Source organism: Sceloporus occidentalis, unplaced genomic scaffold (genome assembly GCF_023333645.1).
Source record: "Sceloporus occidentalis isolate IW3139 unplaced genomic scaffold, rSceOcc1.0.p SCAF_1, whole genome shotgun sequence".
NCBI classification, from domain to species: Eukaryota; Metazoa; Chordata; class Lepidosauria; order Squamata; family Phrynosomatidae; genus Sceloporus; species Sceloporus occidentalis.
The window spans coordinates 8,830,751-8,850,488 of record NW_028316981.1 but is presented as its reverse complement, the minus strand read 5'-3'; the positions used below and the strand labels follow the sequence as shown (position 1 = coordinate 8,850,488).

At 41.7% G+C, this 19,738-nt stretch overlaps 1 protein-coding gene across 1 annotated transcript; it reads left to right on the top strand.

Moving 5' to 3' along the window:
• The first annotated feature begins 133 nt into the window (after window positions 1–133).
• LOC149320625 (zinc finger and SCAN domain-containing protein 26-like) lies at window positions 134–16,202 on the top strand. Its single transcript, XM_089505223.1, has 4 exons — window positions 134–156; window positions 6,216–7,127; window positions 9,331–9,487; window positions 13,410–16,202. Exons 2-4 carry the CDS (start codon window positions 6,432–6,434, stop codon window positions 14,123–14,125), a joined length of 1,569 nt encoding a protein of 522 aa, XP_089361349.1. The 5' UTR covers window positions 134–156; window positions 6,216–6,431; the 3' UTR covers window positions 14,126–16,202.
• The last annotated feature ends 3,536 nt before the right edge of the window (window positions 16,203–19,738 follow it).

Here is a 19,738-nt window from a genome sequence, read left to right as displayed (position 1 = left end):
CACAAATCTACAATCCCCAGGAGTCCATAGAATTGAGTCATGGCAGTTAAAGCGGTGTCTAACTGGATTATTTCTGCAGTGTGGATGCAGCCTGAGAGTGTACAACTTGCCCAAGGTCACCCAGTAAGATGCTCAGAACTGGACACAGTATTCCAGGTGAGGCCTAACCAAAGCAGAATAGACTGGCACTATTATTTCCCTCGATGTAAACACTATACTTCTATTGATACAGCCTAGAATTATATTGGCTTTTTAGCTGCCACATCACACTGTTTTCTCCTGTTCAAGAGGGAGTGTGTTCCACTGTTGAACAGCTCTTACTGTCAGGAGGTTCTTCCTAATTTTGAGGTGGAATCTCTTTTCCTATAGTTTGAATCCATTGATCTGGGTCCTATTCTCTGGAGCAGCAGAAAACAAGCTTGCTCCCTCCTCAATATGACATCCCTCCAAATATTTAAACATGGCCATCATGTCCACCCTTATACCTTCCCCAGGAAAAACATACCAGCTCCCTAAATCTCTCCTCATAAGGCATGGTTTCCAGGCCCTTCACCATTTTAGTCACCCTCCTCTGGACACGCTCGTTTCTCAATATCCTTTTTGAATTGTGGTGCCCAGAACAGTATTCCAGGTGAGGCCTGACCAAAGCAGAACAGAGTGGCACTATTAATTCTCTCGATCTAAACACTGTAATTCTGTTGATGCAGCCTAGTATCACATTAGTTGAAGGGTATATGGTTGTTTTCCTTGTAGAGTTGTATGATTCTGGCAACCTGCCCTGCACCCCTGTAAGGGACTGCCACTGCAAATGAGGCTGAGGAGGTAATCCCATGGGTAGCATCGAAGAAAGCTTCAGGCTTTCAGGGTAAGTTTAGCCTGGAAAAGAGGTGATATTATAGCCATGTTTAAATGATTGAACTGATGTCATGTTGAGGAGGGAGCAAGCTTGTTTTCTGCTGCTCCAGAGACTAGGACCCAGAGCAATGGATGCAAGCTCCAGCAAAAGAGATTCCACCTCAACATTAGGAGGAACCTCCTGACAGTAAGGGTTGTTCAACAGTGGAACACACTCCCTTGGAGTGTAATGGAGTCTACTTCCTTGGAGGTCTTTAAACAGAGGCTGGATGGCCATCTGTCAGGGATGCTTTGATTGGGAGTTCCTGCATGGCAGGGGGTTGGATGGCCCTTGCGGTCTTTTCCAACTCTATGATTCTATGATTCATCAAGCCAGTTGGCTTCTGTAAGTGAGAGGAGAGAAAGAAGAAGCCATCTTGTCCTTTGCCTCAGGCAGCAAAGAATCTTGGGTTAGCCCTAACTGGAGGATGTGAGGGAAAGCAGTTTCTCAGATACAAAAGCATTGCTATGCCCCATGTCATTGGGGTGGTGAAAGTAAGGGCTCATTCCCACTACAATCTAAAGTAAATTGGCAATCGGTTTATATGACTGTCGTTCCCATTTTAAACTGGTTCTGATTCTTGTGTGATCGATTTCAATTGTGATGAAGTGAGGCAAATGCCAAAACCCCACTTTTCCTGACACTCGTTTATTTGGTTTTTTAAAAATTAATTCTGGAGTGTGTTCAACAAGTGGGAACAAGGGATCTGAATCGCATCAATCTGGAGGGGAGGGACTAATGGCAGAGGGGTGTTTACTATCCCTCCTCAATTTTGGTAGATCTACCATTCCCTCCCTCTTTCAGTGCTGCCTTTTTGCTTGTGGCACGACCGATGGGTGCATGTTTTTTTTAATAAATTTAATAGAAAATTCGATTCATTGATGTTGTAACTACTTGCAAAAGCCGTCATGCCCACCCTTCTTCTTCTTTCTTGGTTAAGTTCATGGACATCATTGTTGTTTTGGAATTGTTAACTTTATATCCTGTAACTTTTCCGTAGTGTCTAAGAATTCTCATCAGAGTTTCTACACTTTCATTTGGTTTCGCAATTGTTAAAACTAGGTCATCAGCGTAGGCCCTTAATTTAAACATTTCATTACCCACTTTGACTCCTTCAATTTCTTTTTCTTTTCTAATTACATTTAACGGTATCTCTAACGCTATTATAAATAATAATGGGGAAAGTGGGCATCCTTGTCTTATCCCTTTATTTATAATAAAATTTTCTATTTTTTCCCAATTGATTATTATTTTTGCTTCTTGGAAGGAGTATATTTTTTGAATCCAAGCAAGGAAATTTCTCCCAACCATCATTTTCTTTAATACCCCAAACATGATGTCCCATCTGATGTTGTCAAATAACTTCTCTGCATATAGAAAAATCATTGCCAATTTTTTGTGTATATTTTTCCATGTATCTCAATTATGTTGATTATATTTCTAATATTATCTTTAATTTTTCTACCTGGGTAGGGTTGAGGTAGAAAATTATGGCAACCCTATACCTGGGAGAAAGCCGTTTTGGTCTGAATGTATCCAATTGGGTAATATATTTTTTAATCTATTTGCCAAAATTGATGCTAATAATTTGTAATCAGAATTTAATAATACTATAATTTTTCGGATCTAATGTATCTTTATCATCTTTTGGTAATAGAATTATATTAGCCTGACTCCATGTTGGGGGTAATTTACCACTAGTAATTTGATTAATGGTTTCAGCTAAATAGGGAAGTATTAAAACTTCAAATGTGTTATAAAATTCGTTAGTGAAACCATCTGGTCCTGCCGATTTACCTAATTTACTTCTCCTAATAGCCTGCGACAGTTCCTCTATTGAAATGGGTTCGTTTAATAATTTCTTTTGGTCCTCTGTTATTTCCTGTGTACTTCTGTTTGTTCTAAATATTTTCCAATTTGTTTTTTTATATTTACATTCTTTAAATAATTCTGACTAGTATTTATGAAAGACTTTTTTTTTTATTCCCTCTTTTTCAGTTATAATCTTTCCTCCTTCTTTTATTTTCAGCACTGTTCTTTTAGTGCTCATAGTATTTGTGTCTTATAAATTTCAATTTTTTATTAATTTTCTCTGTTGTTAATATCTCTATTTGCTTTTGGGTATATTTAATTTCTTGTTTTGCTTTTTTATTATTAAATCCTTCTTTACAATACCTTCCCATTTTTTTAATTGTCTGTTCAATTCTTCCATTTTCTCTTCTGTCTTTCTTTTCCATTCCGCCCCCTTCTTAATCAAACATCCTCTTATAACCGCTTTCAATGTATTGGACATTCACCATTCATGTTTTCTTTTTTAAAAAATCTCGATGTCTTTTTTGATTTCCCCCACTATTCTTTCATCTTTCAACAAATCTCGATATACACGCCAATTATATTCCCTTTTCCCAAATTTGAATTCAACCCTAACAGGGTTGTGGTCTGACCAAATTTTTGGAAGAATCCTTACATTATCAATTTTTGAGATGATATGTGTGGATGCCCAAATCATATCTGGCCCATGATTTGTGGCTATTAGAGAAAAAAGTAAATTCCTTTGCCTCCCCATATTTGGCTCTCCAGACATTTCGCATTGCAAGCAAATCCATCATCTCAAAAAATTCCCGTGGAAGTTTGTCTTGGTTCTTTTTCATGACTTTATCTGAGTGTCTATCCAATTTCGTATCAACGACCCCATTCCAGTCTCCAACCATAATATAGGAATCATACTCCTAGTCAATTAACTTCTCATGTATTGTTTTGTAAAATTTGCCTTTATTTGAGTGTGGGCCATATTCACCTATCACTAATATCTTTTGGAGATTAAATTTTAACTCTACCGCTAAAAAGTGTCCTTCCGGGTCCTTACATATTTCCTTTGCCTCATATTTATTATTCACATACCTTTTTTCTTAGCCTTGGTTGCAGATACAAAATCCTGACCTAGCTTATTACATCGCAAGTATTTTCTATCTTTCTCTTTAATTCTGGTTTCTTGTAAACAGCAGATATCTAATTTCATCTTTTGTAAATAGTTGAATATTTTCATAAAGGTATCACTTTTTGTGGCTTTCAGGAGGAAGCCTCACTGAAATAAGGGGAAATCACTCCCAAACTTAGGCACAGTTCAGTCTCTAAAGCAGTGGTTCCCAAACTTTGGTCCTCCAGGTGTTTTGGACTTAAAATCCCATAAAGCCTCAACTGTGAGCCACCTTTTGGCTGGGAACTACAACTCCCAGAATGCCAAGAAGAAGAAGAAGAGCTTGCTGGCCCGCTGTTTTTTTCTTTGTGTGCAAAAAAATTAAGTTGTGGGTTTATTTTTCCCAGACAAAGAGGGGGGGAAAGGAAAGCCCAAGATCAAAGACAAAGGTTCTGATTGCAAAAGTGGAGATGCTTGCAAAAATCTGCCAAAATGCAAACCCTGGTTTACAGAGAAGGAAACAGAGAAGAGAAAACCCAGTTTCCTAGAAGGTCCCCCTCCTGATTTGGACAAGCCTTTTCCTGTCTTGTGTCTCCTCCCCTGGAAAGTGAGTCTTGTGGATGTACTTTTGTTTGCTTCCTCCTTGGAGCAGCTGGTTATTGGAGAGCCCCTTTTGGAAGGACAGGTGGGTGACTGCATCTCCCAAAGGTGCAAAGAGGAGGGGGGTCTTGTTGTGGTTGTTCCTGACTTATGGAGTTTTCCATCATGGGATTTTTCTTGGCAAGATTTGCTCAGAGGAAGGTTGCCATTCCCCTCCCCTGGGGCTGAGAGAGTGTGACATGCCCAAGGTCACCCAGTGGGTTTCATGGCCAAGCTGGGAACAAAGCCCTGCTCTTCTGGTGTTCTAGTCCAAGGATGTAACCACTATGCAGCCATCCCAATTAGTATTATGGCCACTGTTATTATTTATATTTATATTTGTATTTGTTTACATTTGTTCAGCGAAGGTTTGCCAGTGCCAACCCCTGAGGCTGAGAGCCTGTGACTTGGCCAAGATCACCCAGAGGGTTTCCACAGCTGAGCAGGAACTTGAATCCTGGTCTCCAGAGTTGCAGTCCAACACTGAAACCACTACAACACTTTGGCTTTTGGTCCTTATCTGACTGTAAAGGACTGGTGGAAACCATAAGGTGAATTAGCATGGGGTTTATTAGTAAGTTTGTTCTGAGGGGATTTGCCATTGCCATCTTTACCCTCCTCTGAGGTTGGGAGATTGCGACGTGCCCAAGGTCACCTGATGGGTTTCTATGGCCAAGCAGGGATTCAGATTCTGGTCTCCAAAGGCATAGTCCAATGCTCAAACCACTATACTTGATGCCAGTAATGTATGTTTATTTTTTATTTAGTGGTTTAGTTTAGTTTGGTTTGTTATTGTTTAGATATGTGTATAATATTTGTTTGTGGTTGTGTTTAGATTCAAGAAAATGATTTTAAAATGCGTCAATAAAATGTATACATGTGATGGGTGGGATGGAGCGTGGGGTGATTCAACCACATCGTTTTATTTTGTACTTTGCTCTGATATCTGTTAGATTGGGTCAGAAATAATGCAGCTCCCTGAAATATTGTTGGACAACAACACCCAGCATTCCTCGCCACTGGTTATGCTGGTAAGGAGTGTTGGGAATTGCAGTACAACAACATCTGAATGGCCACACAATTCCCACTCATGGCTTAGATGAAGGCTTTTAAAATGTTTAAATAAATAAACGGGTACAGATGGGACATAGGTCCAAAACACACTCCAGAAACAATCCAGTTTGAGACTGCTTTAACTGCCCTGGCTCAATGCTAGGGAATTCTGGGAGCTGTAGTTTTGTGAGACATTTAGCCTTCTCTGTTAGAATGCTCTGGGGCCACAATAGACTACAGTTCCCAGGATTTCCCAGCACTTAGCCAGGGCAGTTAAAGCAGTCTCAAAGTGGATTATTTCTGCAGTGTGTTTTGCGCCATAGGCTACCTTTGCTAGGCTTTTGTATGTAGTAGACCTTTGTGGCATACTGGTTGGAGTGTTGGACTGAGACTCTGCAGACCGGTGTTTGAATCCCAGCTCAGCCATGGAAACCCACTGGGTGACCTTGGGCAAGTCACACTCTCTCAGCCTCAGAAGATGGCAATGGCAGACGTCTGAACAAATCTTACCAAAAAAACCCAAAAGCTCAACCTGTTAGGTTTGCCATCAGCTGGAAATTATTTGAAGACAAACAACACACCCGCACACAGAGACCGCTGTGTAACTTATTAGCTACAAAGTGGACATAGTCTACCTCTGCAAGGCCTTTGTGTGTAGTAGACCTCTGTGTCTGTTTTGTTCCCCTTCTAAAAATCTCCTCTCTTCCTCAGGGAAGAAAAAAAAAGTCACCTTTTCTGGAAGAAATTGGCTCCGGTTTTATTGCAGAGCATCTGACTGCGTCAGTCACCGTGGGGCAATTCTTTCACTAAGAACCCGGGAAACGTAGACTCCAGTTCTTTATCCCCTGCACCACATTTGCTGGATCCTTCCAAGAAAGTCCATTTCTAGAGCAAAGACAAGGATCCCTTTCAGAAGCAGGAGGGGAAATGGCCGCTGCCGAGGGAGCTCCTCGTGTTCTCCAGGAGAAAAGTATCCGGGAGTTTCTCCAGAGAAAACCTAGGGAAGAGATTAAACAGGAACCCTGCGAGGGTTTACTCCAGCAGCAGGAGACCCAGTGGCAGGAGTTCCTGAAGACTGTTGAACCCCCTGTTCAGTCAGGACGGGAGGTCCCATCAATACCGGAAGAACCCACGCCATGGGACGATGCCAAGGCCTTCCTGGCCTCCTTCGAGCAAGTGGCCGAAGCCTGTCGGTGGCCCAAAGAGGAATGGGTGACCCAACTCCTTCCAGCTCTCAGTGGTGAAGCCAAGCAGGCCTTCAACCGTCTCGATACTGGAGACCGGAAAGATTACGGGAAGGTCAAGGCCACCATCTTGCATGGGGACGCCATCATCCGGGAGAAGCAGCGCCTGAACTTCCGGCATTTCCGCTACCAGGAGGCTGAGGGGCCAAGGGGGGTTTACAATCGGCTCCATGAACTTTGCCGACGGTGGCTGAAGGTCGAGAGACACTCCAAGGAGCAGATCCTGGAGCTGCTGATCCTGGAGCAGTTCTTGACCGTCCTTCCACCGGACATCCAGACCTGGGTGCAAGAACGTGGCCCAGTGTCCTGCACCCAGGCAGTGGCCCTGGCGGAGGATTTTCTTTGGATGCAAAGAGAGTCTTTGCGATGGGAACAGCAGGTGAGTTGTCTTTTTCCTCTGGAGCACCTACCACGCTACCAATGTGTGGAAAGAGATATACAGTGGGCCCTTGGGATCTCCTGGGGTTTGGTTTCAGGATCCCCTGTAGATACCAAAATCCATGGATGCTCAAGTCCTGATAAATACAATAGTGCAGTAAAATGCACCTTATATAAAATGAGAGAAATTGAGGAGGAGGAAATGCCATAAATGACTAGAAAACAGATGTGCTCTGGAGTTGTCAAACAAACGTTGATGAGCCGTGCTGCTATAAAAAGGCTTTATTTATCTTGCTTGACACATTTTGGAGGACTCTTTTTCAAGAGTTAGTTCTTCTATTCCTCTCTTTTTGTCGACACAGTTTCCGTGTTGCATCAAAAGAGTCGTAGTATATAAAGAGCATTTTCTACCCTTGATTCAACGCAGAAACCCTGTTCACAAAAAGGGATGAATAGAAGAACCAGCTCTTGAAAAAGGGTCCCCCTCAAAACGCGTCGAGGAAGATAAATAAATCTGTTTTATATCAGCATGGCTCATCAACATTTCTTTAACAACACCGGAGCACATCTCTCCTTTTCTAGCCATATATAAAATGGCTAGTATTTTTAAAAAATATATTTTCAAGCGAGTGATGGATGAATCTGTGTACAGTGCGCCTGCGCCATACGCGGGCGCGCCACACGCGGACTTGAGTGTACGTGCTCAAGCCGCGGCGCGCGCGGGGCGGAAGGGGCGGCACGTCCCATTTAATTGAATGGGCGCGTGCGCCCGTTGCGCCCCGCACGCGCCTGCACCGCCGCGCACGAGCCCCATTGTTTCCAATAGGGCTCGAGCATAGGCGGAATCTGCCTTACGCGGCAGGATCCGGAACAGATCCCCCGTGTAAGGCGAGGATGCACTGTATAAAGGACCTGTGGCTATGGAGGGCAGACTATACAAAGAACTGAGCCAGCCCTGTTGTTGGGCATGTTGTGGCAATGGTCTGAACTTAGTGCCATTTGTTGGGAAAATGTGGTCAGATGAGGCTCAAGGTCAGTTTTCCTCTCTGGAAGCACCAATATTTTTCTGTCGTCTGGTGCTGTACAGTCTTACGTAAAAGCTTTCCTCTTACATAGTTTTTTTTAGAAATGATTTTAAGGTAGTAAATACGGGAGCGTGTTTGTGGTAAACATTTTGCATTGGAGTATGACACTGGGGATCAGAGTTCGAATCCTGGATCGGCTCTGCAAACTCACTGGGTGACCTTGGGCAAGTCACACTTCCTCAGCCTCAGAGGATGGCAATGGCAAAAACCCCTCTGAAGGTACTTGCCAAGAAAACCCCATGATAAGGTTGCCTTAGGGTTGCCATAAATCGGAAATGACTTGAAGACACACAACAGCAATATATCGTTGCGTGTGTGTGTGTGTGTAAAACATACTAATTACACACAAGGAGAAAAAGTAATAGACTACCTCTACAAAAGGGAGAAGAGGAAAAAATACAAGTAATAATAACTTCTTTCCCCAAAGCATTTGGCTGTACTTGAAATTATGCTTTAACTTCCTTCCGCTAATAATATAAATCTCCTTCTACGTCTAATGAATTTATCTATCATTCCAACCCCATATTGAAAGACAACCCCATTTTCGTTTTTAAAATGTACTAAACAAATCCCAGTCTTTTTGAGCATACTCCATTTAATCCATTTCAGCATACTCATTAAGTTTCATTGACTGTTTCCCTGAACTGATATCACAGAATCCTTTCCATGTTTTAACAGAATGGTTCTCACATCTGTAAACATGTACTGCACAAGTCTACCAATTTTTCTCCAATTGTTCATCCAACATCCCCAAGAAATACAGCTGAGGTTTCTTCTGTACTGGAGTTTTCAGTATATCTTCAGTGATTCTGTGACTCCATTGTCAAATGAATGTGAGTCTAAAATTGCTGAGCTTTTACTTATTATAGTATTCTGCCCTCCCCCTCCCCAGTTTTTATAGGAAAAGAAAAGATTTGGGGGAAATGGAGGAAAATTGTTTTTCTCCAACATTGTGTGTGTTTTTTTCAGGCCTTTGTATAGTTACAGAGGGCTCTTCTGAATGGTTGATCACAAGAGCAGTGGCCTTGATTGAAAGGGAGGAGAAAGAGGTGCCAGGCCTTTCTTCTTCCTTTGATGCTGCCAGTAATCCCTAATCCTTAGTCCTGTTTCATGTTCCAGTTCTCCCAGCCATTTCAGGCAAAGACAGCGGTGGCACACTTGGGGCCAGGAGGCATCTCATTGCCTGAGGCAGAGTCAGCGTCATCTGAAGGTGGACAAAGACTTCTGAGCATGGTGGTCAAACAGGAGGCCAACTCTGGAAACCTCAGTTCACATGGTGAGTGAAATGTTGGGTGACTGAGAAGAAGGCTACATGTCCCTTTGTAAGGTGCTTAAGAATAAGGGTCAAAATCCTGTATGAGATTTATGCCTTTGTAAGTGAAGTTAAACCTGCGAGAAGTGGAACTGAACATTCATAATGCTGATATCTAGTAGAGGGCTGCTATGGTTTTACTACATAGCTGAGCCAGCAAAGTGAGCATTTGGACTGATATACATTGGTCACCAATGCACATTAGGCACCTTTTCTGGTGTCCTGATACACATCTTTGCAATTTACTAAGAAGGGTTTTAGCACCTTTGCTACTTAGGGCCAAAACACACTGCAGAAATAATCCAGTTTGAGACCACTTTAACTGCCCTGACTCAGTGCTAGAGAATTCTGGGAATTGTAGTTTTGTGAGACATTTAGCCTTCTCTATCAGGAAGCACTGGTGCCACAACCAACTACAGTACCCAGAATTCCCAACCACTGAGCTAAGGCAGTGAAAATGGACTCAAACTGGATTATTTCTGCAGTTTGTTTTGGCCCTTAGGTAACTGAACATAAAGTTATGTCAGGTATAAGGTGATACAGGATTCCAGGAAAGAATGCATAATAATTAAGAAATTTAAATTTTCTTAATATTTGTTTATTTATTTCATTAGCTATTTGTTTTCCTGCAATATTTCAATATTGAAAATGGGCACAAATTTTAAAAACACTCAGAAGTGATCGTGATTGAACACAATTTAACAAATTGGAATATTAAGTTAAAAGTAATTTAGGTGACACATTGATTAAAAGCCAAGTTCCATATCTCCTGTTGTACTCAGCAATGTAAAGTGCCCAAAATCCACCTTAGTAACAAGACCGTTGCTATTATTATATCAAGGATGATGTGGAACAGCAGCAGAGACAGACCTCATTGACAGAGCAGGGGACCCAGAGAGCTCCACCAAAGGGAACAGCTGCAGCTAAGCCTCGGAGGTTGCGTGCGGTGGTCGTTGGGGACTCTTTGCTGAGGGGCACTGAACCAGTGGTTTGTGGGTCTGACAAGATGTTTCGGGAGGTGTGCTGTCTCCCTGGGGCAAAGATCTGTGATGTGACAGAGAGGCTGACAAGACTTGTCAAGCCTACTGACTATTACCCCTTTCTTTTGGTTCATGTGGGAACCAATGATACTGCAAGGCATAGCCTTCAGAATATCATAAGGGATTATGAGGCTTTGGGTAGGATGTTGAAAGAAGTAGATGCACAGGTTGTCATCTCCTCTCTTCTCCCAGTCGAAGGGCATGGTCCAGGAAGGGAGAAGAAAATAGCGGATGTAAACAACTGGCTCTGCAGATGGTGCTGCCAAGAATGATTTGGATTCTTGGATCATGGGCTGCGGTTCCATGAGGAGGGACTTCTGGCAAGGGATGGGTTGCATCTCACACCAGTTGGCAAAAACGTCTTTGCCAATAGTCTCAAAAATTTGATCAGGAGGGCTTTAAACTGAGATATGTAGGGGAGGGAGGACAGGATCAAAATTCAAAATGACCTGAATAGACTAGAAAGCTGGGCCACAGCTAACAAAATGAACTTCAACAGGAAGAAATATAAGGTACTTCACTTAGGGCGGAAAAATGAAATGCACAGATATAGGATGGGGGGCACCTGGCTTAAGGAGACAACATGTGAAAGGGATCTAGGAGTCCAAGTAGACCACAAGTTGAACATGAGTCAACAGTGCGATGCGGCAGCTAACAAGGCCATTGCGATTTTAGATTGCATCAATAGAAGTATAGTGTCTAGATCAAGGGAAGTAATAGTGCCACTCTATTCTGCTCTGGTCAGGCCCCACCTGGAATACTGTGTCCAGTTCTGGGCACCACAATTCAAAAAGGACATTGAGAAACTGGAATGTGTCCAAAGGAGGGCAACTAAAATGGTGAAAGGTCTGGAAACCATGCCGTATGAGGAAGGCCTTAGGGAGCTGGGTATATTTAGCCTGGAGAAAAGAAGGTTAAGAGATGATATGATAGCCCTGTTTAAATATTTGAAGGGATGTCATATTGAGGAGGAGCAAGTTTGTTTTCTGCTGCTCCAGAGACTAGGACCCGGAGCAATGGATGCAAGCTACAGGAAAAGAGATTCCACCTGAACATTAGGAGGAACTTCCTGACAGTAAGGGCTGTTCGGCAGTGGAACACACTTCCTCGGAGTATAGTGGAGTCTCCTTCCTTGGAGGTCTTCAAACAGAGGCTGGATGGCCACCTGTCGGGGATACTTTGATTTGGATTTCCTGCATGGCAGCGGGTTGGACTGGATGGCCCTTGCGGTCTCTTCCAACTCTGTGATTCTATTATTCTATGATTCAGTTATTCTATGTGGTTTGAATCTTCCCTGAAGATGCCAGCCACAGATGCAGGCAAAATAATTTCTTCCAGAACAAGGCCACATAGCTCGAAAAACCAACAAAAAATTAATGTGAGAGAGCTCTCTCAGTATTCCCCACCCAGCCAGCTGCGGCCAATTTGGGGCTGTTTGAGTTCAGGACAACTAATATAGGAATCAGTACTGCTTCTTGAAACTGTAAGTGATATATAGCCATCCTTACTGGCAATGGTGTCACTAGGGTTGGTATCATATACCATGTGGCCATTCATGGAAAGGGCTGCTGAGCAGCAGCAGCAGCAGCAGACTACCTTGGTTTCCCTCCCCTCCCATTGCCTTGCCCTCCCACCTGGCCTACTACTCACCTGATCAGAACAGACAGACCTTCCCCTTCCCACAGAGTGTTCAAAAGGAAATTGGCTCCTGCCCCCAAGCAGTTCCCCACTCTTGTTCTAAAGCCATCTAGGCTGGCAGACATTACTATGTATTGTAACAGTTACTTCCGCAGACATAGAATTGAGAGATATAGCTGTGTTAGTCTGCAGAATCAGCGTGTAGAGAGATCTTGTACCACCCTTGAGACTAACTGAAAGAAAGAAATTGGCAGCATGAGCTTTCATAGACTTCAGTCTACTTCCTAAGATGCTTTTGGACAAGCATACTTCCTTTTATTTTTGCTTAACCTCTGACCATTCTGCTTCTGTCTGGTATCCTACGTTCCGACCTGTGTTTCTATGCTGACCGAGGAGAAGAGAAAGGCCTACTGTCCTGCTAAAATTGGTTTTCTTCTGGCTACTAACCACATATACTCATGTATAACTCTGCTTCACATACTGTATAAGTCGAAAGCAGGATTTGGGGCCAAAAAATGGCTTTTGATATGACCAGTGGATAAGTTGAGAGACATTCAGTGGAGAGGGGAAAGCACCAGTACTTCCCTAGAACCAGCCATCCCTGGCCACTACCACCACCATTTTTCCACCCAGGCATTCGAAAAGGTCTTTTGCCCCTCTATTCAGAGTAGGGGATGGTTCCTTTTTTAAAAATAAAAGTTATGGTACAGTATTAACTCGTATTAAAAAAAAGCTTCTCTCAGTAGAGTGGTGAAAGGCAAGATCTTAGTCCATCCTGGGAGACCTTAAAACAAGCACCAATCTCCTCTATTCTCTTCGTGCTTTTTTGAGGGGAAGCACCAAAGAATTTCTGTCACTGCCACTATTTTTTTACCCAGGTATTCAAAAAGGCCAGAAGCGGTGCTACGGCAGAGAGAATAGAGGGGTCCAGTGCTTCTTTCAGGTTCTCCTGGAATGGACTAATCTCTTGCCTTTCACCACTCAGAGAAGGGGATGGTTCCTTTTTAATAAAAGTTAAAGTATAGTACTTAACATTGACTCAAGTAGACCCTGGTTTTTTGGGGGTAAGTCTTTTTAACTAAAATTTCTAGATTTCTATACGAGTACATAGAGTACTTTTATAGGATTATCTCCAAGTCAGTTATTGGTTTAGACTAGGGTGTGTCATTCCTTTCTGAATTTAACCAGAGCTTTCTCTGTTCCACCAGATGATATTCAGCAGAATGAGATTAGGAAGGAACTTTCTGCAGGAATTCCATTAGAAAGGATGGAGCAAGAAGAGGTAGAGGAAAACTGTGGAAATCAGAGGAAAATAAGAAACCACCAAACAGACAAATGGAAGAAACCCCCCATGGTTTGTCAGGGTGTTGCATTCCATAGCACATCCAACCCAGAGGACAAACAAATTGAAAAGAGAAAGTATAAGTGCAATGTCTGTGCAAAGGTCTTCGGTTATAAGTCAAGTCTTAAGATACATCAGAGAAACCACACTGGGGAAAAGCCCTATAAATGCCTGGAATGTGGGAAGAGCTTCTATCGGAATGACATCCTTGCTTCACACCAAAGAATCCACACAGGAGAGAAACCGTATAGCTGCTCACATTGTGGGAAGAGCTTCTGCGATCTGTCCACCCTTATTAAGCACCGGAGAATTCACACTGGGGAGAAGCCCTATGTATGTATGGAGTGTGGCAAAAGCTTCAGTCAGAAGGCAATCCTTAATTCTCACCAACGAATTCACACGGGGGAGAAACCGCATAAGTGCATGCAGTGTGGAAAGAGCTTCAGTCGGAGAACACACCTTGCTTCCCATCAAAGAATCCACATGAGAGAGAGGACATATAAAAATGCAGACTGTAGCAGAGGCTTTTCTGAGCAGCCTGGTCTTATTAGTCATCAGGGAATACATGTTGATGGGAAGTAGTATAAATGCCCCCAATTTGATCAAAATCTAAATCAACGTATATAATTCCTGGAGCATCAGAAAATATACACAGCAAATGACACTATAAATATTTTTCATTGTGGAGAGAAACTTAACTTAGGAGCACCTGACAATACTTTGGAACATTCTAGTAACTGACTGATTGACTAGTCTCCTAGGACAAGTTATCTTCCCCTCCTGGAGAGCAGCTGAGTTTCCACTTTAGTAGGGCTTAGAACGAAATTTGCTCTTGCCATGGAAAGGGGAGTGTTAGAAATGCTTCAGTTTCCACCTTTCTATGGAGATAAGAACTGAAGAGACTATATGTTCTGGATCAGAAGTCAAAATAACCTTAACAGATTAGAGTTGGGCCAGAACTACCAAAATGAATTGCAAGGTACTATACTTAGGCTGAAAAAATGAAATGCACAAATATCGGATGGGTGACACCAGGCTTGACAATAGTACATGTGAAAGTACAATAGTACATGATTCTGTCGTCAGTTTTGACAGACCAGATAGAATTACAGTCGGTTCTTCAATCAAAGCAGGCAAGAAGGACATGCGCCTTGCTGATTGTGGGTGTGCATAGACTAAAGTTATATCTTCCCCATGGTGTTCAAACATGCGTTGAGCATGCCACTTAATCCAATTTCCTTGTGTTTCCTTACCAATTGGGACTAACCCCACAATTATTTTGACTCACTGTTCACTTATTTTTGTGGGTGCCTCCATTTTCTCTTGTTGCTACTTATTTATACTTCCAACAAAAACCAATGTTTTGGTTTCCAACTCGTTTGACTCTCAGTTCCACCTCCTCAGAAAATCCTTTGAGATAATATTGTGCTCCCTCCAACCGAATGACCAAACCAAAAACAGTGTGAAATACAAACAAGGGCACAATGAACTTTAAAAATCCCCATCTCCCTCCTTCAATTCCAAGTTGTCTTTGAACAGGTTTTCCCATTTGAGCGTTGCTTGTCCTGATCCCCCTGTGCGCTGGTTTATGAGGATTTTCTAGTGGTCTTCCAATTAAAAGTCTTATCAAAGAACAATTTTCATACTTACACAGCAGACAAAAGGTAATCAGGAGAAGCAAGGTTACAATCACAATCCAGATCTCTGCTTCCGATAATTACCCCTTCCTGAAAAATTTCCACCTTTCTGAAAAATATAAAACACATTCAGGTTAATCATTTTCTTTATACAGTTTTATTTGATTCCCAGAAACTTTGTGCATCTGTTATATACATATTCACTGTTCATTACTAAATAAGAAGGAGAGTCCCTCAATCCCTCCCCCTCTTGTTCTTTCAAATAGGAAAGAACATATAATTAGTCCATCCTGGCCTGATAGAAAAGTCAGCATTTTCCCTAGGTTGTCATAGCTTAATTCTCCTCTGAATCCACAACTTTAGTATTTCTGAATTTTTCTCACAACATTCATCTCAAACAAACTCTATTCCCTTTGTCAATAATCTATTCATAGGTCTTGTAAATTCAGTGTATTGTGGAACACATGACCGAACAAAACCAAAAGCTCCCATTTTCTTTGCTTCCTTGATTCCCTCCTTCATCCTTCCCCTCTCTATCTCATTCTCATCTGGAGTCAGCCCTTGGCCATTGCTGCCAGATCACCTCTGCCAACTTTTTCCTTCTCTCCCTCTCTCTTTCTCTCAACATACACAAACCTTTTTATCAACATATGCAAACCTTCTTACAATTTACAATCTGCAATAAAAAACACAGTTTTTTTCTTTCATTTTCTTAGAACCCCTGAAGTTCTAGGTATTTTCCTTTATGTTAGTACTTTTATGTTTTATCTTTTTTTTAATACTTGATAACCAGTTAGTCATGACCAATTGTGCTTTAACTGGAATCAGGTGTATTGAAACATTTAAACTCAGCCTCATGGGATGTGCAGTTATGGTTGGTTAACTAATCTTGGACCTTGTATAGGACATGTCAAGTTTTCTAATTCACTTGTCTGTATTGGTTTTGACTGTTAACATTGTGATAACTTTGTGTGAGACAATGATTCATAATGCTTCCATTTTCACCCTTGAACAAGTCTGGATTTGGCGTTAAGATAGTTACATTTCTTTAATAATAAAGTTTATTGTTAAAACAATTATCAAACATTCAACATACAAACATACATTCTTCTATTAACATTTTATAAATAAAGAGAACATATAATGAATTTCCCACTCACACCATTATTAGTTCAGATATCCTCCATATTATTTCATATTAAATTACTACCCAAGTATTAAGTCCAGTTCTGGGCACCACAATTTTAAAAAGACATTGAGAAACTGGAGTGTGTCCAAAGGAGGGTGACTAAAATGGTGAAAGGTCTGGAAACCATGCCCTATGAGGAACGACTTAGGTAGCTGGGGATGTTTAGCCTGGAGAAGAGAAGATTAAGGGGTGATATGATAGCCCTGTTTAAATACTTGAAGGGACATCACATTGAGGAGGGAGCAAGCTTGTTTTCTGCTGCTCCAGAGAACAGGACCCGGAACAATGGATGCAAGCTCCAGGAAAAGAGATTCCACCTCAACATTAGGAGGAACTTCCTGACAGTAACAGCTGTTCGACAGTGGAACACACTCCCTCAGAGTGTAATGGAGTCTTCCTCCTTGGAGGTCTTCAAACAGAGGCTGGATGGCCATCTGTCAGGGATGCTTTGATTGTGATTTCCTGCATGGCAAGGGGTTGGACTGGATGGCCCTTGCGGTCTCTTCCAACTCTATGATTGTATGATTCTTCAGCACAAATGTTATTTGGCAATTTTAGGTAACACATTTGCCACAGTCCATTTACCCCCCTGGATATATTCTAACTAAATGTGTCCCACTTTTATTTGGTTATCTCTACCAGTCAATGATGTTAATCTCCTTCTTTAGAGGTTGGGTGGCCATTTGTCAGGGATGCTTTGATTGTGTCTTCCTGCATGGCAGAATTGGGTTGGATTAGATGGCATTTAAGGTCTCTTCCAACTAAGATTCTAAGCTTATGTTTGGTAACCAGCGTGGCGTACTGGTATGAGTGTTGGACTATGATTCTGGAGATCAGGATTCAATTCCCCGCTCAACCATGAAATCCACAGGTGACTGGATAAATCACATACTCTCAGCCACATGGGAAAGCAATGGCAAACCTCCACTGAATAAATCTTGCCAAGGAAACCCTGGGATAGAGTTGCCATAAGTCAGAAATGACTTGAAGGCACACAACAATAGCATAGGTCTTGGGAGTTTGAGAAAAAATGAAAAGCTAGAGGAAGAATTAAGTTTTGGTCTTATCTTAAGCCTCACTGGAACATCCACATTTCCATATTGACTGCCATTTCAGGATTTTTGGATATAGTATTTCAGCTCATCAGTATAGCTTTGAATAAACAAAAGTCTGTGTTTAATAAGACTGTCTTTTAAAACAGAACAACAAAAGATTGTCCAACTTTCCATGATTTAAAGTTTCACTTGTAATTCAAACTGGTTTAAATCTGCCTCTTCCTCAAGGGAATGTTTTTCTCCTGTGCCAGCATGTGTAGTGCTCTGATCTTTGGACCAGGACTTCTGGAAACCAGGGTTCAAATCCCCTTGGGCAAGTCATCAACCACTATCAGCCTTAGAGGAAGGAAATGACTAGGTTCCTCCAAATAAACCTTGCCAAGAAAATCTGAGAATAGGGTTGCTATAAATTGGAGTCAGCTTGAAGGCATATGACATTTCCCCCCTGCAAAAATATGTATGTGTGATATTCAGCACTGTGTTTTTTACACAGGGAGGAAAAGAGTGAATAATAAGTTTTATTAGTTTGGTAATTCCAACAGCATTTCTGAGACGGATTGGTCTGTATAGGAATCAGACTTACTCCTTTGCCATCCTCATCTTTAAGGCTGGGATGAGCAACAGTGCCATGTCCAGGGGCCAATTTTCTGCTTTTTCTTGGATTCTGTAGGGAGCACACAAGCTAAACACACACACACACACACACACACAAAACCCGACCAAAAGAAGAAGAAAAAAGAACAGCCAACAACACCACAAGAGTCTGGAAATAACAGAGCAAATATCTATCTTGAAGTATAAATATTAACAATAATTATAAAACAGTTTTGCATACATCATCCAGACCTGGAGAAAGAACAATGATTTGTTATACATAGCCCCTGTGGTTTTTGTGGTGGGTTTCTAAGTATTTGATAATTATGAGCAGACTTTATGAAATAAATGACATAAGCCTGAGGGCAGGGAACCATCCAATTAAAAAGATTGTATGTACAGCGCTGTGTAAATTTACAGCGCTTTATAAATAAAGGTTAATAATAATAATAATAATCCTTTGAAGAATTTAGGGAATATCACAGTGCATCTGGCTTTTAAAAAACATTGTCTTGTTTCCAGTGTTCGTGGTAATAATTTTTTCTATTTGTGCAACAACATCCATTACAAAACATCCTGACAAAACATACCGTGGACCCTCCACATTCCCTGGGGTTAGGGGCATAAGACCCCTGTGAAAGTGGAGAAACTGCAAACAAAAAAACACTTATGTTTTTAATCTGAGAACGCCTCTCTAGGAATCTGTAGGTTCTCCAGGACAATTCTGTGGTCAAGATCTGCCAGACGTTGACTATGAAATTGAGCTGGCAGATCTACAGTTGCCTAGAGAAGTGTTTTCTCTAGGAACCTGTAGGTCCTCCAGCATAACTTTTGGCAGAAGTTAGCAACAGAGTCATGCTGGAGGACCTACAGATTCCTAGAGAGAACATATCAAATCTGTGAATCGTTAAATCCGCAAAAGTTAAAGCCGCAAATGTGGAGGGCCAAATGTGGTGCTGTACAACCATTATGTGCTGGTGACAAAATTACAGTGGCATTAGACACAAGATGAGAAAGGTTAAAATAAAAACAAACAAAAAGTTACTGGATAAAATACTAACCAATAATAATAATGACAGGTACAACTGATCCCCTTTTCAATCCATGGCTACTGTCTTGAAGAAATTGTGGCAGATCTTTTGCACTGTCACTGCAAAGGTGGCCCCCTTACATGTGATGGATTTAGAATGATCAGCCAACACGTCACAAATACAGTGAGCCCTTATTATCTGCTGGGGTTTAGTTCCAGGATCCCCTGTGGATACCAACATCTGTGGATGCTGAAGTCCCATTATATACAATGGAGTAGTGAAATAGTCTCCCTTATATAAAATTCCAGCAGGCATGATCTTTGTGCTCACTCTTAAGGCTGGATGGATGAGAGAGTAGAGGGCTCAGTGCTTCCAGGACAGATTATACTCTTGCCTTGTTTCACTAGGGGATGGTTCCTTCTATTAAATAAGAGTTAAGATACAGTACTTACAGCGATCTGTTGCATGAGTTTTTTTGTGTCAATTTTTTGACCTAAATTTCTAGACTTATACATGAGTATATACAGTAGATCTTCCACCTTCCCAGAACCACAAACACATGATCATTGTGTATAAGGGGGTCTGTGTTTGTTAGAATTAACCAAAAGTATACAGTGGGTCCTTCGTATCAACTGGGGTTTGGTTCCAGGACCCTCTGTGGATAGAAAAATCTTCTCAAGTTGCATTAA